Source organism: Poecilia reticulata, chromosome 11 (assembly GCF_904066995.2).
Source record: "Poecilia reticulata chromosome 11, P_reticulata-male-v2, whole genome shotgun sequence".
NCBI lineage: Eukaryota > Metazoa > Chordata > Actinopteri > Cyprinodontiformes > Poeciliidae > Poecilia > Poecilia reticulata.
This window is the reverse complement of record NC_088840.1, coordinates 19392556-19415948: the sequence shown is the minus strand read 5'-3', so window position 1 is coordinate 19415948 and position 23393 is coordinate 19392556. Positions and strand designations below refer to the sequence as shown.

Genomic DNA, 23393 nt, shown 5'->3' with positions numbered 1-23393 from the left:
GCTGCACATGTCGTCTGAAAATCTGTCATAAACTCCCCGAAGGAGTTTCGCATTGCTTGTTTTCATGTCTGTGTCTGTCTAAGCCCCCAATTCAGCACATTTGATTCAAGCTCAAAAGCTAAAACATTTAAAATGATTAAAAGTAAACTGGATTTGGCTGCAGCCGAACACCAGAGAAAACCCTCGAAAGTCTGAAATTAAGACGTACTGCAGGGAACTCTGCATCTTTGGAAGAAAAGCATAAGCAAAAATGTTTGTGCTGAATATAATTTTAATTAACAGTTACTTATTATGGTTTCAAACCTGCTGCTTGAACTTCACTCATCTGTCTTGTCAAAGACATTTCTCTGCAATAATTAGTCAGTAAAATGAGAACAGGAGGATTAATGCCACATTTTACCCTGGAGAGGAGCAGCTCTTCATCAGGATCAGGATGTTTTTATGCGGCAGACCCAAATAAAGTATAACCTCTTTCTGAAATGTAAGGAAAATGACATAATTTTCAAAAGTTATTTCAAATAACTATTTTAAAATATTTACCTTTAATCAGAACCTCATGGATAAAGAAGTTAGACTTTTGTTTCTCAAACATTTTCCACTCTTGAAAGTGAATTTAGTGTGCCATAAGTTTCAGAAGAATTGTGTTTAGACCATAACAGATATTTTTACATTTGTCTTGTATATCAATTTTGCAATTTATGAGCTACAACATGAGGTCATGAGCTGAAGATGAAAGTTAGCATTTTATGTGTGGGAACAAATCCAGTCAAAATGGCAGCCAATGTATAGCAAGTTGTACTACAAGAAAATATTTTTTGTACATGCAAAATTATTGAAACAGTTTGGATTGATGGAAGGGATGTTATACATCTTGATAGATAAATTAGCGACCAAACTAAGGTTGCCTTGATGTAGTGAATCTGAATATACCCTGGTCTCCTTTATGTATAAGCTGTTCCAGGTCTCTACTTTAAAATAACAACCATGTGAGTGGAAGAATGTTGCTGCTCCTGCTGCTGTTTCAGACTCAATTCAATTTTAAAGTTAAACTGTTGCAACTGGAACGGCGCTGTAGCAATAAAAAGCGAGCGGAGGCCATCTTAAGGAAGATGACTTCCTTACTGCTGCACGCCAACCTCCAGGTGAACCCACATAAAGGTTAATAAAGGATCCCTAATGTCCTGAGTGTTCAGGATGAGCCGCTGTAATGTTGTCTCTCTGTGCGTTTTGCAGCGTCTGACGCTAAGGAGCAGCAGTTTTGGATCAATCAGCTTCAAGCCTGCGCCAGACGCCACTCTGACAGCAGTGCCAAGGTAGAAACCACACTCTACACTCCTCACAGTACATCAGAGTTATTTACTAGACGCTGGATTGGTTCAAACTCTGGGCTTCTGTTCATCAGGAAGAGAAAAGGCGGAGAGTCTTGACATTTATCCGGGCCATTCTTTTTTTTTTCTTTTTTTTTTTTAAATAACACCGTTTCCTACCATGAAGCTACAAACACAAACTGCTGTCATCCTCATTATGTCCAAAAAGGCTGGAAACACTCGGATAACTCTGGTTTTAGTTTTACGCTTTTAGTTTTCACAAACATTGATCATACATAATGAGCACAAACCTTGATAATTGCAGAGATTATAAATATCAAATCGTTTTGTCTGATGAGCAGCAAACGTTTCTGCATCCTAGAATAAATCAACTACCTTTCATGATGTTGAAATACATTAAAGTAGTAAAAACAAAGCTTCACCACAGCTTCTCTCCTCGCTCCTTTCAGTGGTTCTGCTAATCAGAGCGAGCTAATGTGCAGCTGCAGACAACGATGAAAATCATCCAGAGAGCCTCTGCAGAAAGCAAGTGCAACAATGCTTCCAAATTAATTATGTGCTGCTGACTTTCTCACTACAAGCATCCTGCTAAGGACAATGAGAATTATGACTAGATACAAGAAAATTAAATTAATTATGGCAGGAAAATTAATTAAACAAAAAAGTGTATTTATTTTGTCATAAATAAGATAGTGTAGTATTTCTGAAAAGAGAGATTGCCTCTATAGGGTAACCTAGAATAGATGTTATATCATAGAATCACAAAAATATCTGTGTAAAATATTTGTAAATATTTGTGTAAATGTAAATATTTGTGAAAATATTTAAAAACATTTACACAATGTTTTTTTTAAAAAGTACAACATGATCTAACTTCACCTCTTCAGAGTGTATCACAGTTATTTTTTTTTAAAATAGGTGTTTTTATTTTAATACATTGATTAAAAAAAGAACATATTTGATATTTGGTTGCTCATTTAAACCCCAAACTATTCATACTCCTGGCAGATTTTGGTTCAAAGTTGACAAAAACCAGGGAGGGAGCTAAAGATTAGGGTGATTGCATGGAGGCTTTCCAACCTCAAAGACTTAAAGCTCAAGAGAAAAAGATGCTCAAAAATACCAGTGGAGATATTTTAAAAGCTTATATAAAGAGTTTGATTTCTTAAAAAAATATATAAGCTATTATTTACTTCATAGCTGATTCACCTTTTTCATTGCTTTGTGGGTAAATGAGGCATCATGATCGTACCATTGGTTGGAAAATAAAATTTTTTTTCTTAAAACATAAGGATTCATGGGTTAATAAATCAGCATGGATATTTTTAATATGGTGCCTGATGTTCCTCAGGTGTTTGTGTGCTAACAGTCTGTGGGCTGTTTCCCCATTCGACTGATCCAGTGGAGACTGAAACTTTGTTATCGAGCTCCTGCTGGAGCTCCACTGTCGGTGGTGACTGTGTGAAAATCAGCAGTGCATGGAAGTGAGAATTATCCTGAAGTTTATTATTTATTTTTTCAAACTTTTGGTATTAAAGTTTGACTTTCCTCATATGAAAAAGCATGACTCATCCCTGACACCACGGTCGGCTGAGTTCGGCTTTTAGAAGCAGAAGTTCAGAGAAATTCTAAAACATGTCGTTTTTAAAATGAAAAATGTACAAAAGTTTTATAGTTTTATATTTAATTCTAATAGTCTTGCTGCAGAGTTTTCTTTCTCAAAGCAAATTCTGTTTTATAGACGCCTTTTAAAAGTTCTTCACAAGAAAACAAATGCATATTTGTTAGTTTATTATCTCCACTGATGTTGTTCATCTAAGTGTGACTTTGTAACATTATTGGGTTGGAGATCTGGAATTATTTGTGTATTTTTATGTAAACTGCAGCTGGAACAAAATGCTGAAAAGATCAGAGTCATCCATGTAACTGAGACTTTGTGGGGAAAATATAATCTGCTGAAATCTTTTTTATTTTAACATATGAGACACACGGCTTTTCAAATAAAATTAAACAGAATAAATTCTTTCTTCTTGTGGGATGAACCTGGTATTTTGGGAAATCCTGTCATTTTCTTAGCAAAACTTTGTGCATTTTGAGTGTCTTGAAATTAAATCTGTTGTGAATTAGTAATTTATAAACGAATCGAGTTGATTAATACAAATGAACGCCACACTTTTCTACGACTGTGCATTATAGCAATGGAAGAAAGCAAACAGAGTAAACCAGAAAGAAAGAAAACAAAACATTTTCAGAGTTTAAAAAGTCAAAAATTTGCACAAAAAAAAGCCTCAGAAAATTTGAGAATAATCTGAGACATTTTAAAGAAAAAACTTGAGTTTCTAAAGTTACAATATTTCAACTTTTCAAACTCAGAAAATGTTAATTTTTTTCTTGAAACTTTCTGAGATTATTCTCAAAATTTCTGAGTTACTTGGCAGAAATTTATTCCACCTTTCTCTATCTTCAATGTCTCTGATATACAGTCAGATTTTTACTTTTCAAAAATCCTTTGAACAGTGTATCGTTTTCCATCCACCTCTCAAGAATGCATGACATTGTGTTCACATAAAATTTTAATAAAATGTGCTGAAGTTAAATGGTTAGAAGTTTTGCTGTAAGGTTATGTATTTTTGCATCATTTCATGGTTGTTACTTTTTCAGGAATTACGTGGAAAAGCTTCCATTTGTAAAAATTGTTCATCCTACATTTTTTCTTATTTTCCTTCAGGTGAGGAAGCTGAAGAGCTCAGATGAACACCTGAGCGTTGACCGAGCCGGAGGGGGACAAGATGTGAGTTTCATACTCAAGCTTTCTTTTTCATCACCTGCCAATTAAGCGATTAACACTCCAGACTCGCCATGCTGCTTCATTGGCGGCTCCGTTGTTCTGAGTACTTCCACTCCTCTGCGCACCAAAGTGCACCACGGCTGGAGGAGGGAAGAAGTAAAATGACTCTGCTCAGCAGTGTTGAGAAAAGTAATCAAAAGAAGAAAGAAAATTAGATAAGCGAGGAAAAATGTTTGGAGTTCCCCCCCCCCTGCCTGCCTAGCAGAGAACGGTTTCTGTTTTGTTCCTGTTTGGTGACTGTGGGCCATTTCCACGGCTACTGCTGCCACAATGGTAGCTGCTGGCGCCGTGGGCTAATCCTTTCCAGAGCTGCAGTGCCACTAAGATTGTTATCGCATCTCCTCTGCTGATGAGGCAGCCGTCAGCGGAGGCTCGGCTGACTCTCTGATAACAGACCTGTTTGGCAGAGAATCGGAGGCAGGATTTATTTACTGCAAGGAAAAGGGAATTGTTTTTTTCCTCTCTGAGTGTTCATGAAAAACGATATATATAAAAAAAAAGCTATCAGATGTTTAACTATTAGTTCAAACAACATTTTCCACTAACTAAAATCTGATATGTGTGGCATGCATTTTGATTTAGCCCCCTTCAGTCAGTAATTTACCTTTTGCTGCAATCACAGCAGCAGTTCTGACATTTTATTATTTTTATTTTATTTTTGCAGAAAAGCTCAAAATCATGTAGAGTTTGCTACAGATTATTAATTTGGTTCAGATCCAAACTTTGACTGGACCACTCCAATACATCAGCATGTTTGCATGTTAAGATCAAGAGGGTGTGCTGTGGTGGCGCAGCGGTTAAGCACAACCCACATATGGAGACCTCTGTCCTTGATGTGGCTGTCGCAGGTTCGATTCCCGGAAATCGCTCCAAGTTTTTAGTTACAATATTGTGCTGGAAATTATTTGAACTTAGCAGATACTATAAACTGAAAGAAAGGTCCAGGAAAGTGCCTGAGAAGATCCAGTAGAGAAAATACATGGTGTAGTACATTACATTAATGAAAGAAAATAAAAATGAAAACATCACAAAACAAAGAAATAGAAAGTATTATGTTTTAAAGAATGAGTATTAACTTTTACTTATGTAACATAAACGAAGTATTGATTTTATGATGTGAATAAATGTTCTGGTTATCTATCTGGTTACTTTACTGAATGAACAACCAAAAATGCACCAAACAGTTTATGCTTCTGTCTAAATTTGTTATTTTGTAAATGTTATTTATTTGTATGATTTTTTATTTTATTTTAGCCTTTATAATACTAGAATTTGCATGTAAAATTATATTTTTCTCTCTGACAACATAATTTACTCATTAGTTAAGTAACTTAAAATACTTTTTATGCTTGAGTAGTTTCATGGACAACTACTTTTTATTTTTACTTGAGTAAAAACATATTAAATTGGTGCTGCTGTTGAGTAAATTTTGGTTATCATGCCATATAAATCTCATACTGATCTCTGCCTTCAGAGTCTCCCATACTCAATAAAGCATAAAGTACCTCCTGTTAATGGCCGGCTCTCTTCTGTCTGCCCCGTTGAGGCCTATCGACTCGCATGTGACTAAAAAAGATTTTGTTCATTTCATTTAGTGCCTCTTTCCTGCCAGAGGCTGCAGCTCATAGGCTGGTTTTTGTTTCCCAGTAGCTTAAACTTTCTGCCCTACTTTCAGAACTTAACACTAAAATCAAGAGATTTTAAGACCTTAAAATTTTTTAACTAAGTGCTTCACGGTTGTGTGAAACCCGAGGGAGCCTCAAACTGAAATGGTTAAATAAAACAACCATTTTTATATGTCTTGTTTACATCTGCACAAATTCCCCCTGGCGTTTTCTAGAGGAGTTTTGGGTTGTTGGGTCAGAACGCCGGTGGTCGCATCCCGAGCTGCCAGGTTGTAAACAGTGACGCTGCTGCTGGAAACGCAGGCTGGGAGCACAGCTGGGCCTCATAAAGCTGATTAGCTGCCTGATTAACCAGGTGGTGAATTTAAACTGGACATAAAGAGACAGAAAGGAGGAAAAGTCAGAAATGAACTGGTAAACATGTTTCTGTTCAAATTACTGCTTTATTTCTGGAAGTACATGACCTGATGTGGCTTTTAACCTTCTGTCTGTTGAATGAATAATAACTAGATATGTTTTTGATGCCAAAACGGTATTTAAATAAAAATCGGCTTATTATTGGAAACTAACATGTTATTGGCTGTGCGAGCATGGATTATGGGTAAAATGCAGCATGTTGTTGTTAATGTTGCAGTTTAAAATTTGAAGATTCCTGTTTTGCATTTGTGAAAGTGGACCATCATCTTTTGTCTCTCATCCAAGCTTCTCTGAGCAAAATAATTGTGGGATAGTTGTTCATATCTACTCTTTTGATGCTTGTACAACATTGTGGCTTAATATGGTAAAATAAAATAGTCTGGTATAAAATAATTTAAATGAAACTAAAGACATCTCCTCCATGAATAATTGTTCACAAATTTCATGTCTGGAAAAGAAAGTGATTTAGTTGCACTTGCGCTGTAAAAATATAAACTAAAGTGTGTTTTGTAGCCGAGGGGAACATTAAGGCAGCCCGACCTGATAAATAGTTTTACAGTCTTTGATTAAGAGGACCTTTGTAACGTAACGGCTGTGTTTCTATTACAAACGTGTACAAAATTGCATTAATATAAAACCCCCAACAACTCCACGATTACAATGTTTCCATTATGTGAGAGACGCAGTTAAAATCACAGGTGAATAAGTTTGTTCACATGATAAATCATTAGAATCCATGCTGAACTATCATTCTTGTATTCTTCATCTTTTCTGCCAAGTATTCTCATCCGGTTAACTTGTGTGATGAGTAGAAAGTTTTGTGAAATATACTAATTTTAAAAGAGCTGAAAAACTCCCCCATTCTAGCTCAAAAACGACAAATTTATTTTCATAATTCCAATTTGTACAATTATATGTTGAATAGAAACACAGCTGGAGACTGCCTGCTGCAATATTCTTCCTCGTTGTTTAGACCACAACATTTCTCTTAATCAAAACTTTCCTTTTTATTGTATTTCCTGAGTAACTCAGTGTTGAGGCTCCATTAGCTGCAAATTCTTATCACCACATGTAGTAATTAGTTTATTTGTGTAATGAATTCATAGCCGTTTCACCTTTTGAATCAAATTACTTGAATAAATTCATGTCTTGGTCGTTGCCTAATTTGACGAGATTCAGTTGTAGCTTCATCTTCCACCCAGAAGTCTGATTATTCTCAACTTAAAAAACGCTCAGTCGCACTTTCAAACTGAGGAAATAAAACGAAAACTGTAATATTCACGATTAAACACTTACTTCAATTGTTAATTCCACTAATGAAAAAGAACATTGGACTATTAAAAGACATAATAAAACCAAACTATATTTAAACCTCTGGGTAAAGTTATTGCTTACTAAGTAAATGTGAGCAGTTAGTTTTTTCCTGTGGTGCAGAAAAGGAGACGTCTGCAGCCGACTGTTTACCGCCTCGCTCAGGGGAGCCATCTGCCCACCGTCGTCTGACGGCGGCGCACCTGTGAGGTGATTAAAATTTAGATTTGATTTACTGGGAGCTGAAACTGATGGAGAATAATCAGGAAGCCAAAGCTGCAGAGGGTCATTATTGTCATGTTCTTAATTTCAGTCTGTCAGCATCTGGACTGTAAGAAGAGCTGCAGTTGTTCCTACATTTAATGAGTTTATGACTGAGGTTACATCGAGTTCAGTTCCTTCTTTCCTTTCCCATGATCCACTCTCCCATATTTACATACTTTGAGGGAAAAACTTCAACGTGTCTCTCTGTTTGCACATGTTGAAAGCTCTTATCTCCTCTTTCAGCTCGTCTTTCGCGATTCGTAGAGGATTTGCTTCATCCTATCAAGTGTGAATGCCTCTAATCCAAAGAAATGCGTACCCACAATTATAAAATAGTTTATTTTTTTGTCATGTGAAGAAACTAAAACAGGCATGTGACCCTGGAATTGATGTTTAAAAAGCTTGAAATTAAATCTTTTAACAGCAGGAGCATGAGTCTAAAATGAAAATGTTATCTGGGGAAAAGGAAATAATTGGTACTCCTGCTTTTCATACTTCGCTTTCTCTTGTCTGTTATAAGTTTGGATCTTATGTTCTCTTTAGCTCATTGAGGAGGTTTCCTAAAGGTTTTAGGTCTGGAGATTTCGGAAGGTTCATTTTCTTTTTTCTTTTTTTTTTTTTTTATCCTTGGTGAACCATCTCTGTGTTCATTAGAACATGTTTTTAATCGTTATTCTGCCAAGAAAACACAGCTCCAGCTAAAGTCCAGGCAGTGTTTTGCTTACTCCAAGTTTTTGTTTGCTATAACAGGATAAAAGGTTTTTTTCTGGCATGACTTCTATTGGTATGTTGATGATGTTTGATGGCTGTTCTGCGGCTCTTCGCGGTGTCGGTGCACCGATTGCAGTTTTCTGGCTGATCACTGATCCTTAAAAAGCCTCACCTCCTCTGACTTTGGCCAATTTCTTTTTTGTCTCTCATGTTAGAGCAAAATGTGACGGTGGTTGATTTTCAGACTGTTGCAGTGGTGGATAAAACTGGTTTCTTATGCATCAGCTGATCACCAATATCACAAAATTAAGAAAATCGGAGCCAATTTCTACTTTGCTGCAGTTTTTGTTCTCTCTCTCAGTTGGCTTGCTTAAATATTTCCTTCTTCCATTTTGAAAAGCAGCTAAAAGAAACGGGTCTTTGTCACATCGTAAATATAAAACATAAAAATCATGCATCAAAAGTTCCTTGAAACTCTGACTGGCTTCAGAAGTAAACAATAGTCTTGAGTACATTTTTTGTTTACACATTATTTATAGTTTTTAGATTTTTAAAACGTATTTCCAGAAGTGTGTTTGAGATCGGACACTGATGTTGGACGAGAAGAAGTTCTTCCAAACCAAACTCACTCCTCCATGCCGTTAGGAACTTCCTTCCTGCATCAACGTGCAGCCATGTTGGAACAAGAAGAGAGCATTCTCAAATTGTTCAAAGTTAGGAGCATGAAAATATCCCCCCAGAAAAAAACACTGGACATGATGAAGCATTAAGGGTTCCTTTTTCTGGAAACAAGAGACCTAATCCAACTCTTGAAAACAAGACCCACTCTTTGGTGCTGACGGTTTTTCCCCTCTGGACCAAACTTAAAACTGACACAAAGCAGTCAGGCAAATGTCGTTCCCCTGGCAACTGCTTAACCCAGACTCCTCTGTTTATTTGCCAGAAAGCGAAGGATGACTTGTCTCTCCAGAGAGCATGAATCCACTGCTCTAGAGTCCAGCAGTGGTGGGTTTCCGACTCTTTTCCTTCCCCTCAGTGATGAGAGGTTTGGATGCAGCTGCTTGATTTAGAAACTGTTAAATAAAGCTCCCTATGCTCTGTTCTTCTGCTAATTTGAAGGTTGCCCAATTTTGGAGTGCTGCAGCTGTTGAAAGCTGGCGAGTTCTGCACCCACTCAGCTACCTGGCGTACTTTAAGCCACTAAAAGGTGGACATTTTGAATCAGACTTATCGCATGGCTGACTTATCAAGGTTCCACACTGGATTTAACTGAAGTACTCTGCAACCCATGTTTGAATAAGTTTTTGTCGAAGCATGCATGGATTTTATACACATATGGTGATGGGAGTGATCCAAACATCTGAATTTAATGATTCTGAGGGGTGAGCGAATACTTCTGCCAACATGGTATGTAAACAAGTTGACTTTTTTCTTACAGGCTTGCAAGTTTTGCAGCTCTTTTCAATCTTTATACGATTAAAGTCATTCCTGTCCGGCTGCAATAAAAACTGATGCTATTGTTAATGTTTCCTTACTCATTGTTGCCTATAAATATGAAGAACACTGTTTGTTCTGACCATGTGTTCTTGTTTGATCTGCTGGTTTTTCTTAAGAGCAAGCGGCTCCTCTTCAAAACAAAGGTTTGTTGTTTTCCTTCCCGGTCAGGGTGCTCTGGGGGGGAGTTGTTAATTTGATCTGTGGTGTTTTTCACCGCTGCAGTGACCAGACCCCCTGTGCTCCTCTGAGGGATAAATCTATGGTGCCTTGTTCTCGGTGTGCTGTTTTAAACTAATGGACAGTAAAGAAAGAGCAGACAAGATAGCGATCTGACTTTTGCTGCCTGTGTGAGCACAGAGGTCAGTCAACTGAGGATTCAAGGGGGGGAAGAGGCCGAGGCGTCAGCATGAAGGATGTGATGTGACTTCACTGCAGAGAGAGATAAAAAAAAAAGCCGACTATGCATTTGCAAAGAGCCTAGTTGTAAATAATTACAAAAACCCAGATCAGTAAGGACGATAAATACTGGATTTTTATGTTGAAACAGAGTATGTGGCACAAACTCGGTGTTGCTGTTCTGGTGGGTGGTTTTCCTCGTCTCTTCCTGTTTAAAGGGAAGTTCTCCCATCGACTGTCACCTGACACTTTTAGCGTGATGAGGACACAAGGAGTGAATGTCAATGACTTGCAGCAGAGTTTGCTGGCTTCCTCACCCAGAAAAGTTATCTTTTTTTTTTTTACAAATTGTCCTTATTGTTTGTGCCTTAATGTATTTTGTAAATTTTTGTACTTCCATTTTGGTTTCTGCTGCTTCTAAAAACAAGTTGTTGTGATTTTGGTGTCTGGAAAATGATCCGTTTCAAAATCCTGCTGAATGTAATGTCACAAATCAGCAACTCCTGCGACGCCCAGCCTGTTACTTAGCAACACCAGCAGAGCTTCGCTCATCACCTAGCAAACCAAGCGGAGCTCCAGCACATTTGGTCAGCTGGTCTTGCCGTTGTATGCGCCTTACAGTGTTGATTTACCATTGATAAACCACTTGCTATATTCTTGTTGGTTGTGCAGAAGGCTCTACTTTTGCTTTTCAAAGAAGTACAGTTATATAATCATGCATCTTTTGGCAGCCTTTTTGACGTGGAAGTGTAAACATTGCGATACTTGGCCAGCAGCAGTTTATTTGGATTTAAAGTGACAAGAGGCTTTAAAGCAGCTGAAAGGAGCTCAAAGTAGGCAGAACTGACCGGAGTAAAATCTCATCAACAAAGAATAACTTTGTGCAAAAAAATAGTTTAACATGTTTTGTGTAGACTTATCCAAACCAGTTCAAGGAAGCATAATAGGTCACCTTTATATTTCTTTTCTTTTTTATTAATAGTATGTTTGGATTGAGTCGGGTTATTTATTTAAACTTGTAAGGTTATTTACAGGTTAGATTATTCTGTGCATAAAGAGATTAAATAAGATTTTCTTTTGCATGTTATGCAAAAACCATGCATAGCATGCATGTTATGCATGTTATGCCCAGCAGACATGGTTCTTCTACTGGGCGTACCACTTGACAATCTTGCTCTGAAAATTCAATGCTTTTTATGCATCAGAAAATTTCCAAAAATCAGTGATTTGATCATATGGAAAATCCCATCACAACTTCCCATCATCCATGTTTTCCCTCTGCCATGGCAAAGGGAATTAAGATGCTTGTTATCAAATAAAAAAATTTATATTACATTAATGAGCTTTTTGGCCATACTTTTTACTTATTTGAAAAATAAAAAGTTTGTATTTTTAATCCCTAAAATATTAATTCCTAAGTGAAAAGTTTGTAAAAGTAGAAATATGAGTAGAGATGCTTTTCCATGTTTTTTTTTTTTTTTTTTTGCTGTACATTGAAAAACTTCAGACTTCCAGGACGAACTGGACCTGAAGCAAACTTTAAATTTATTCAAAACTTCCTGGTGCTCATAAATTCCTGCATGACTCACTCTCCCTTCCTGTGTCATCTCCTGCCTCCTCTTCCTCCTCCCCCAGGGCACCTCATCATCTGGTCGGACACGTAGCTTCTCCCTCCTCCCACACCTGACTCCATCTTCATCCCCGAGCTCCCAGAGGCACCAGGGCCACTCGGCCGCGCCCAGCAACATCGTCACCATCACCCACCACAAGTCCCCAGCTGCAGCTCGGCGGTCCAGGAGTCAGTATCCAGGGCAGCTGCTGGAGGTCAAGGAGGTGGGTGACTGAGGCAAAGTGTAACCGGATCCTTTTCTGCGTTGTGCTGGTTTTTGAGTGAATGGACCGTGACACAGTTTCTTTCAAGCGGATGATTCTCGGTTTATTTCTGACGAAAATACAGACAAAACAACCGTGTTATAGGCTGCCCGCTCCAAGTCCTCTCCCGCAGGACAACATGTCAAAAGGGGCGAACACCTCTCACAACTTACAAAAAAACTAAATAAACATTTTTGTACAACATACCTGACGAAAATACAGACAAAACAACCGTGTTATAGGCTGCCCGCTCCAAGTCCTACACCAAACAAAAGTATAAAACAAAAATTAACTTAATAGATCTATAAATAAACTGAATGTATTTAGATGGAAAAATGAAAAGCACACACCTCTCCCGCAGGACAACATGTCAAAAGGGGAGGGGCTAAGGGGCGCAAACAATTTAAAGACAATACCACAGAAGAAGAAATAAAAGGGAGGGGCTTCCGATCTTAAAATAACACGGTTAAAACAATGACAGAGGTGTTTCAGTAAGATAAGGAACAAGACAAATAACCAAAAGAAGACATTTTGTGTAATTATAATAAAAGAGAATTACAACCAGGTTACATTAGCACATTCAGATGTTTTATTGTAGAAGAAAGGCTAAAGACGGCTGAAAACAAAAAATCTGGTGTATAAAGAGTCATCAGTTTTCCAGTTCCTTTTTTTGATATTTCTTCCAAGGTGTACTCATTTAAAAGCCGTCTTATTCACATGATTACAATGGGAGTTTAAGATGTTAAAGGTTCTACATGGAAATAAATTTCACAATAATTACATGAGCAATAGGTTTATATTGCAAAATGAACATGTCTTTGCTTGATATCTGCCTGCTAACATGTTGACTGTACAGGAGAACTAACTAAATTTTAATAAAGCTACATGATATCATGAAAATATAGATACTATTGCTGAAAACTGTGATGAGAATTTAGATTTTATCAATCCATGTTTTCCCGACTTTCTTCTTTCTTCAATACAATGTCCCCATCATCTGCAAATGACTGAACATATAGATTAAATGTAGGCAGACTTGGTCTGTTAGTCCATTCAAGTGATGACCCACACTTTGCCCAGAGCAGATAAATTTTGCGCAGGTCGAAAAATAATTGCACAAATAGCTTTTTATGTATTTATTTTTTGATCCAAAAGCAGCCAATCAGCCGTCAGTAGCCATAAGTGTCGATGGCTACTGATGGTTTTCAGGTCTCTGTTGGCTGTGGAAATTAATTTTTGTTTGTTAAATAACAAGTACATTAAAGTTTAATCGTGATGTTTTTCATTTTGTTTTTAATGCAAAAATATTGTAATCAGTTCGGCTGGTCATCTGTCCCACGCGGAAATCTTTTTCCCGCACAACTTGTGGAACAGCAAACATAATATGCTCTGCCTTTTAGCTTCAGACCCAGAGCATAGCGGTGCTGTGCCATAACCTCACATAAAGTTTTTATTATCTAATCCGCTTTAAAATTGCGGAGAAAAAATATATTTTGTGTGAAAAACCCATGTACATAGCTCACATCTGTGCGCTACATACAAGATATATGTAGCTCACATCTGTGTGCTACATACTATGTAGCACACATAGTATGTAGCACACATACTATGTATGTAGAACACATATGTAGCTCACATCTGTGTGCTACATACTATGTAGCACACAGATGTGAGCTACATACTATGTAGCACACAGTTGGGAACGCCAAAGCCTAAATGCTAAATTGGTCAGTTTACTTTTGTTTATTTGGTGGCCTGGCGCTTTAAAAAAAAAATCCCCCTGTAGTTCTAAGAGCGGTCGTTTGGATCCCGTCTGAGCTTTTTACCATGTGCGGTTCTGGCGGGTCGCTGGCTTATGAGCTTTTTTTGTGGTTTGGCGAACTGAAGAGCTGACGGGTCACCAGGTTGGACAACTCATTAACCCGCTAATGACGCAGACGCTTCAAGTTTGACGCGTGTGCACTTTGCGTCTGGTTTAAGTCCATGTCTATGTGGAGCGTCGGACGTGCTAGACTCTTCAAAGGCTCAAAACGCTCCAAATGGTTCAAATCGCGCCTCGCTAGATGCTCGAAACGAGCCACAATGGTTCTGGACGCGCCTCCAAATAGACTTTGCATGTAAACCAGACGCGTTCGATGTGAACGCACCATAAGACTCTATGAATATTTGCACCACATGCCTGAAAAGTTACTGCTTTACAAAGAAATTGGACGTATTTGTAGACCCTGCACATATTTATTGTTTTGGACCGAGCTTGACGCATTTATCTTTAATCATTAAGCATGTGATGTCATACAACATGCTGTTTTAATACCATCAATCTCTGTATTCAGCTGTTCATGAGGTCGGCTGCAGGCTTTTGTCCAACTTTTACATTTTTCCAGACTCCAGTTTTAAAATGGAATAAACTCTATTCCGTCCTCTAATGCTCTGTGTAAAGCGTGCCAACCGAACTGACAACTTTTAACCATTTTTTCTGATTATTTTCCACCAAATATTTATGACCGCACATTTAATAGCCAGATTGGAGCGTATGGTAGACCTGACAACTTTGTCCTTCAGGTGAGGGGAGATCATGGCCCCCCCAACATCAAAAATGAATCTGGCGCCGCTGAGACACTACAGTAATTCAGCAGGCTATAAAATGAGCTGGTTAAAACAGACTTAATCTTGTTTTTAAGCAGACTTTACATTCTTTACTCCACCAACATTGTTGCTAAGGCAGAAAAATCAACACAATCATCCCGAATCTTTGGATGTTTTTATCTGAGATCTAGTTTTTCAGTCTGGATCTCAGTCAGCTGTATTTATGTGGACTTTCTGGATTCACTTTATGTTACACTGTGAACATTTTAATACAAAAACACCCACCCATTCTCACACATGAAAAAAAAAAGTTTTTGTATTTCCTGTTCAAACTCTGCAATAAGAGTTTAAAAAATGTAGTTTAAGAAAAGGCATGGAGAAAAAAAACTGCACTCATTTGAATTTAAAGTTTCATACTTCTACATATTCTATTTATATTAAACCAATGTGTTCAAAACGACAACAGTTTGTGTTACGCAAAAATAGAAAGTGTGTGGTGAAAAACTGAGAACATTCTCACTACTTTTATCAGATCTGCAAAGGACAGTCGCCGTCAGACTCTGTTGATAAAATGCAAATGATTAATTAAAAATGAGCAACGTGACCACGTCTCTAAAAACAGAGCCCTGGATGCGTGTGTGTGCGCATGTGTGTGTGTTGACACCTTGCCAGGCTGTAAAGACATCAGGTCTGATCTCAGAGAATCAGAGAAGTAACTTTTACTGTCGGTCTATTTTGAAATGTTAAAAGAACATTTCTGAACAGTTTGAAGCCCATTATTCGACAGCGAGGGATCGTTTATAAATTTATTTAACGTCGCCGCTTCTCTCCCAGGAAGTGGATTTTCCAGAAAGTACTCCATGAGGTCCAGAAATCTCAAAATCAATCTGAAAATCTGGGCTGTAGAAATGAAGGGTTGACATTCAACCACAATTTGTCTAATTAGACACAAAGCGAAACTTCAAGTTCAAATTAATGTACCTAATGCTGGCATTAAACAACATTGGACCTACTTAGTTTTTACTTTTAGTATTTTTCACATAGAGCTTCTCAGATGGTGGAAAAGTAAACTTTTTTTTGTTTTTGTTCACGTGATTTTGCTCCGCATTGTTCAGCTTGTAGAAAACAATAGGACACGTCTGTATATTTCTATTAGAAACTATGAGATTATACTGTTAAATTTAACCGATTACCTTCATAAATGTCTCTCTGTTTACCTCTTCCTTGTCGTCTTTTCATTTTTGTCTTCCTCTCATGCTGAGAAAGTCTGACATATGAGAAAAAGATGAGAACAGAACAAATTAGGATGTGTTCTTTAGGAAGTGAGAAAAGGGCACCGAAGTGAAGCCACGTTATTATTAGAGAGCAGACTCCCTCTACCCTGGTGTGAATGGCATTTCCTGCTTCGTTCAGAGTTTTGGCAGCTGGTCCTTTCCTCCGTGTGATCAGATGACACCTGGTAATGCTTTAATTTTATATTAGACTAGTAGGGTCTTGGTTCAGTGCAGACTTGTAGTGAAAGTAATTTTTTTCTCGGATCTTTGAAAATACTTTTCAGGTAAATTCATTAGTGTTTCATGTTTCCCTGGTAGCCCTGACAAAGACACCAGTCATATAAAAAAAGTCAAATGAAAGTGAATAATAGAAAGAGCTGTTGGATTGGTTTTTGTTTTATTTTCGGTGGAAGTGGTCAGTGACTTCAGTATTGCTTCAAAAAGTTTAATTAAAACATTTCAAATGTTTTATGATTTCAACCATTTAAAGACCTTAGAAATACAAAGAACGTGCCAAAATGGCTGAAGGAATCGCTTCAAAGTCATGTAGCTCTGCCCCTCCCCGACTTGTTGCTTCCACTGCCGATCAGCTGGCTGAAAGAAGACTACTGTGTTCCATGGTTTTGTGACTAGTAAAGTTTTCATTTTTGACAAAGTTCTGGCTTGACGTCTAAAATAGTTAGATTGATTGCTTTGTCTGAAGTTGAGAAAACTTGGGCCTCATTAAAACCACAATAGACAAAAGTAGTAATGACGAAATCCTCAACTTGAGTTTAAGTTTACAAACTGTAGATTTATGTGGCTGTTTAATGTGTTTAGTTTCTATCTGCTTTGATAGAAGATTATATTTTTTGCCCTTTAAGGTGACGTTTATCTTAAAACTATAAGCTGGAGGCTTATAGTTGTGTTAATGAAATCCACTGGATCATGGTTCACATCCAACATTGTGATGCAATGAAAACAAGATATTTTCACTTATTGAGAGAATCTCATTATTTACTAATCCGAGGTGACAATGATGTTTTCCCCCAGATTATCCTTGAATGCATGAAATATTCAGTCTTTTTCCATTTTATTGTCTTTTGCACCATTCTCAGAAGTTGGAGTTTGTCATTAAATTGAACAAAGTTGGAACTTTGAACCCTCATCAATTTTCTCTGCGTCCGTCGTCAGACCCATCGGTTCCGGCTGCTGATGAATCTTTGGTCGCGCTGACGAGTCGTTCTTCCTTTTCTGCTTATCTTCTGGGAGAATATTGTTTTTCTCTGTCACTTCTTAATGAGCTGCCTTGAGTCAGTTTGAGGTGATTAATTGCGATACGTTGTTTGGTTTTATGACGTGAAAATGATGACACATTTGTAAATAAACCAAAAAAACTTTTTTTCCTTCTATTTTGTGCTTTCAGTCTATTGTTTGGAGACAGAGTGTGCTTTTTGGATTGTCGCCAGGCTGTTGAATAACAGCGATAAGATGACTGAGCAGTCAGGAAGGAAGGGAAAACCTGGACAACAGGCTTTTTAATGTGACGTACTTGTGGAGATATATTGAACCTGCATGAAAAGAGTTAAATTCCCACAAGATATTTTTTGACATCTTGTTCTTGTTGAGCTTTAAATCATAAACTTACCATGTAGTTGTGCATAATATCTGAGGTTCTTCAAACTGTAGAGATAATTTGATCTGAAAGATGTTGCTTGTGCATGCTTAGGAATATTTTTATTGTTTAAAAAAAGGTCAGTGCTGTGATTCCTGAAGAAACGGTGTCACATTTAGTCCTAATATTTAAACGGTGAGACTTTCTTGTGATCTTTTAAAGCAGTCCTCGTCAGGATCCTCATTTTTCTGAGGATTTGTTTCCATTCTTTTCATCTACCTCAATTATGAATAATTCAGTCATGAAAACACTCCTATCTGAATAGATTAACAGTGCTGTCTACAGTTCACAAAGAGCCAAGTTTTAAAAAGCCTCTTTAGTCTCTTTCTGGCTCCCCGTCTGTAGCAAAGGTGTGTTTCTGTGCCAAACACAAACAAACATCGCATATTTTTGCAACAGCGAGATGATTGTCAAGGAGCTGTCAGGCGCTTAGAGGACTTGTTCCCTTTGTGCCGACATGACTTTTTGGTTTAATTGGTGGAAAGAGTTTTTTTTTTTTTTTTTTACGCCAACACTTACGCTTTGATTCTTTTCATCTACAGTCATGGTGAGGTACAAATGATGGGAAACTAATGAGCGAAAACTTAATTATTTTGTATTTTTTTCATGATTTGTGAGAGTAATCCTATCTGGCTTGTCTAAAAAAGAGCCGTTTTACGAAGACGCAACAAATATGTTTTATTTTTATTTTTTCTCTTACGACTGGGGGAACTGCTAACGTTGTCCTTCCCAGGCACAAGTCAGTTTCTTGTAACAGGATTTGATGGATGTTTCTTACTGCTAAAGGAGAGTTTTTCCTCTCCACTGTCGCCTCATGCATGCTCCATTGGTGTAAAGTCAGCAACACAATGCATATGATTGTTTACTGTCTCTACAGTCTCATGCAGGAAGAATGAATGCTGGAAGTCACTGACTCGATGCAATCTGCTGAGTCTAAACAGTCTGATAAAAAAAAATTAATGTATGTATGATTTGATTGAAAGAACTTTTGTGTGAAGTGCCTTGAGATGATATGATGGGAATTGGACCTATAAATAAACAAAACTGAGCTGAAAAAGGGGCAAAAAGGAGCTTCAGGTGTAAAAAGTTACAGCTTTTCATCACTGCTATCTTTTATATCTTGGTGTTTGTGCAGGTGCAAGCAAAGTTTTTAGCCTGACACAGTCAAAAACTCTTATCTACAGATATCAGACCATCTTCTTCTTCTGGTTTCATGCAGGAACAAAGTAGCTTTGTTTGATCCGAACAGAATCAGGCATTATTCTACAGGAAAAGGATCCGTTCACCTTCACTGTTGCCTTTTGATTGAAGAACAACACAACTAGATAAAGTCTTTAAGTCTTTTAAAGAATCATTTATTTCAAGCAAATTGAATTTTTTTTGGCTTCTTTTGCTGGCTGAGTGGAAGTTATTAATCTTCTGCAGCTCCAACTTGTTCTGCTTAAAATATCTCGCCTAAATGATTCACTAAATGACAGAAAGGGAGCAACTAGTGATCAACACGAGTGGAGAACACGTCCAAGTTCTCAAGAACGGACAGTTTTAATAAACGGCATGCAGAATGTGTAATCGGCAAGCAAAACAAGCTCTGCTTTGGTTTGCTGGGCTCCTCCGAAGACAGACGAAACGTGGCTCTGTGTGATTTATGTTCTCTCTGTTTTGGTTCAGAAGAACTGGGTCGCCGCTCACTGTGACCTGATTCAACTCCGCCGTCATTTGACTTCCTCTCTCCCTACTTCCTACTCCTCCTCGTCATTCGGGTTTTTTTCTTCCTCTGTTCTTACGAGGCCAATAAACTTTCCTGACAAGTTTAACAGGATCAGTGGAGCCTTTATGGATTGATATATGCAGAGCTGTGCTCAGTGGAGACCAGAAAGCTGTGCTTTGTTGGCCATGCAGTGGATTTGTGGTCTTATCAGCAGCATCACAAATGTGTTTAGTTTCCTATTTTGCGGCTGATAATATCTTGGAACAACACGTTGCTGTTGAATGTTTGTGTTTATCGCAGCTGCAAATGAAGACTGTTGAGGTAATTGCCAGACCCTGCGTAAATGTTTGTTCTGGCTGGTTTGGATACAAGTTGATAACTTTAAGCATTTAGAGCTCACTTTACATGCGTTCAGAGTAGTTATATCCATTATCAGCTCTCTATGCAAACAAATGATGTAGCCCCATCCAGTGGACTATCAGACCTGCTGATTTTGTTGTAAAATTTTACTGTGAAATACAATACCATGTTAGAAAATCCTGTGTTTTGGGGGGCTCTCATGGTGCATGTACTCGTTGTTTTAATTCATAAATTGTACGTATTAGTAAGTTTAACAACAAAAAATGAGTAGAAGAAATGAACGGCAGATTTTAACCAAAGCTCTCCACACCAAAGCAGTGCAGAAACGACTTGGTTTGACGGCAAAAAAGATTAAAAACCCACTTTGTTGGTTTTAAACAGCATTGTAGGGAGATGTTTCCAAAGTTGTCAAGCCTGATGGTCATATAATAATCAATTATGGCAAGTCAACTGGTCATATAATCATGCTGTTTGGAAACCTGATTGTTTAAAACTGCCATTAAATAAATCACCAGGCAGCCCCAGATGCTGAATAGGTATATTTTCAGACTTTATATTTAAGAATAATTGATATTGTTATAATTTAGTAATGTTCAAGAGGTGACTTGCACAAGTTTAACATTGTCTTTATTCAGAATTTTTACAAATTAAGTAAACAGTCCACTAATGCTTATTTTCTTAACATAACTTTCAGTTTAATACATTCAACTACATAATTTTTCCACTTTATAAGTAAGAGGATGACACTTGGCAGCATTTTAAATCAGGATTTAAATAAGAATTAAATTCAGGAACCTTAGAAATAATGAATAATTTTTTTTTCTACATCATTCTTGGATAAATTTCTCCTAATTCATATTTAATAAATATATGTACAGCTTTGTAATATGATCAGACACAGTCATAATAAAGATTTGAGTATTAGAGGGTCAGGCAATCATAATATCATTAATCTTTTCAAACACAATTATGCAAGATTGCATCTCAATGGCCATAATTTGTTTTGTTTTGTTTTATGTTTTTCTGTTTTTACTTTTTATCTGTTCAAAATAAATAAATAAATGAAGTACCTCAGGGTGGAGGTCCAATTGGGGTTTAAAATGTTAAACCTGACGATCACTGTGGTGCTAAAACCTCTGGAAGAAGCATCGACGTAGCAACGCATCAGAGCGGCCTGCTGCTGAGTGTTGAGGGCTCTGTCATGCTGTCACCTTCCATCCGTCTGTCTCCCCGCTCGATGCGAGATGCTGGGAGTCAGATCACATGACGTGTCTCCACAGCCAGCTTGACGTGAAGTCGTCCAATACTTCAACCCTCGCTCCACCGCAGCAGAGACAGATGATTGGGTCTCTTCTATTTCTGGAAACATCAGCAGCCTTGTTGGCTCCAGAGAGCGCTGCGCTTGTGAAAAGTGTTTGGAAAAGCAGCGGGATCTGCCTTTGCTGTGAACTCGTTCAGTCTGAGCAAGTCACAGTCTCAGTCTTTGGTCTGGACATTAAAACTGTGAATATTTTAGCCCTCATAGAGCCACTTCACATTTCTAACCAATCTGACATTTTCCTCTCAAGAAAAATTCCAAATGAATCTGTTGAATGTCTTTTCATCACACAGTTCATTCATGCCGTTAAAGGTGACTTATTATGTTTCCTTGAACAGGTTAGGATAGGTCTATAAGGTATACAAAACATGTTTGTTACATTTTTTGCACAAAATCATTCTTGGATAATGAGATTTTAGTCTTCAGTTCTGCTTATTTATTTGAGTTCCTTTCAGAATGAGATGTTTTAAGGCCTCCAAATAAGCTGCTGCTCCTTGTTTACACTTGTACCTTAAAATGGCTGCAAACATATGTGCAGTTATATAACAGTACATATTTGAGAAGCAGAAGTAGAACCTCCTGCACAACAAACAAGAATGCAGGAAGTGGTTTCTGGATGGTAAGTCAACAAAAAATAATCGTCTTTTCCAGTAGCCATTGTGCAGCACAGACATTGGTAAAACCAGCTGGTAAAGCTGGTTGACATCCTGAAACTCAGTTTGGGTTGCTAGGTGACAGGCTGGGCTTCCTTGGGGTTGCTAGGTGACGGGCAGTGCCTGCTTATTTCTGACATTGCATTCTGAAGGTTTTTGAAACGGGTCATTTTCCAGAAACTAAAAAATATTAACTCACGGCCAAAAAAAAAAAAAAAAATTTAAGTAGTAGTTGAGACACAAATAGAAGTACAAAAATGTAAAAAAATTGGGAATTTTACATAATATGTTACTTTTAATGTTATTTCCTTAGTCCTCAACAACAGAGAAATGTTTTTTTTCCCCAGAGTTGCAGAAATGAATGACAACATTCTTGCAGATAATCAGCTCTCCTGTCCTCCATTTAGATTCTGCATCATGTCTTCCTTCAATCTTTCTGAAGCCTTAGTTATGTTGAACTGTATTTGCTGTTCCTTTTTATCTATTTTATTTAATACTTCATCTGCTCCTAAATTTGCTCATTGTCTTTTGGCACTTGGCTCCTTTCAGCACTTCCACCTACTTTCTCATGCTTTGCTCAGTCAAGTTATATCCTTGTTTAAAATCTCCTGCATCTCCAATTTATTTTCCCTCCCTCTTCAAATCTTTTATGCACATACTATATTTTTGTCTCCCTTGGCTCAGAGCTTAATAATAATCCCCTTTCTCCCCAGCTATGTGTAAAACTGTCATGTTTTGCTTGCATCAAGAAAAGTGGCTTCATTTTACTGAGCACTATAAAACCCAGTGAGCTGTTATATCAGAGCACAGTTTGTTTTCCCCTGCATTTCTTATTGTTGCATAGCAACAAATTTGTTCTCCAACTTGCATTGCCACACACTAATGACCCTTTCAGTGAGTAATGGACCTTAAGGCAGGTTCTGATTTACTGCATTATTAGTGTCACATAGATTCAATTACACTTCTGAATGTTTTTTTAAATTTTTTATTTGCATCCCTTTTTCTGCTCCATTTTTGCCGCTCTCAAAAACCTTCAATATTTTTATTCTGGAGTACATCTTTGTGTAATAAAGCACTCCTCTATTGGGGTGAGTCATTATTTTTCCAAAGGGACCACGAGAGAAATTTGAATGATGTTAGAGGGAGATTTATAATGAGATCACAGCGTTTGCTTTGTTTAATCAACTTAATGCAGAATGGCAGCATCACTGCACATTGATAACCAACAACAACAGGCTCCAAGATTTTGGTTGCTTACTGTCAATTTAAGAAAAGAGGATCTTTTAATATTCTCTGAAAATTTAAATGTTTGGACAATCTCTGCCTGAAAACATTGAAATCTGATGAGATAGTAAAAAAAAAAACGTAATCGCACACATGTGCTTTAAATTAATGAAAAGCTTTTTTTTTGTTTTCCTTTGGGACTTGAGCAGCTGTGTGATCTGATGCAGGATCGTGTGTGTTCCTGAGGTTTGTGTGGGGAAACAAGTGTTTGTGAAGCCATACAATATTAATGAACAGAACATTTCCGAACCGATAAACAACCCGGATTTATTATCCCTGAGAGAAGC

General features: G+C 37.5%; 1 protein-coding gene and 1 long non-coding RNA gene across 4 annotated transcripts in view; one reads left to right on the top strand and one right to left on the bottom strand.

Annotated features, from left to right (window-relative positions):
* The window catches only part of osbpl10a (oxysterol binding protein-like 10a), a 99305-nt gene that overhangs the window by 37357 nt on the left and 38555 nt on the right, over window positions 1–23393 (top strand). For 2 of the 3 annotated variants that reach the window (XM_008422419.3, XM_008422418.3), the window contains 3 exons: window positions 1234–1313; window positions 4057–4119; window positions 12033–12230. In XM_008422419.3, coding sequence (XP_008420641.2) covers window positions 1234–1313; window positions 4057–4119; window positions 12033–12230 — 341 coding nt within the window. The remainder of the gene's footprint in view (window positions 1–1233; window positions 1314–4056; window positions 4120–12032; window positions 12231–23393) is intronic. The other variant, XM_081612996.1, reaches the window with a different exon arrangement.
* Window positions 12308–12845, bottom strand: LOC145553896 (uncharacterized). Its single transcript, XR_014089938.1, has 2 exons — window positions 12477–12845; window positions 12308–12339 (listed from the first exon to the last, which is right to left on the bottom strand). It is a non-coding gene; the product is annotated as an uncharacterized LOC145553896 (long non-coding RNA).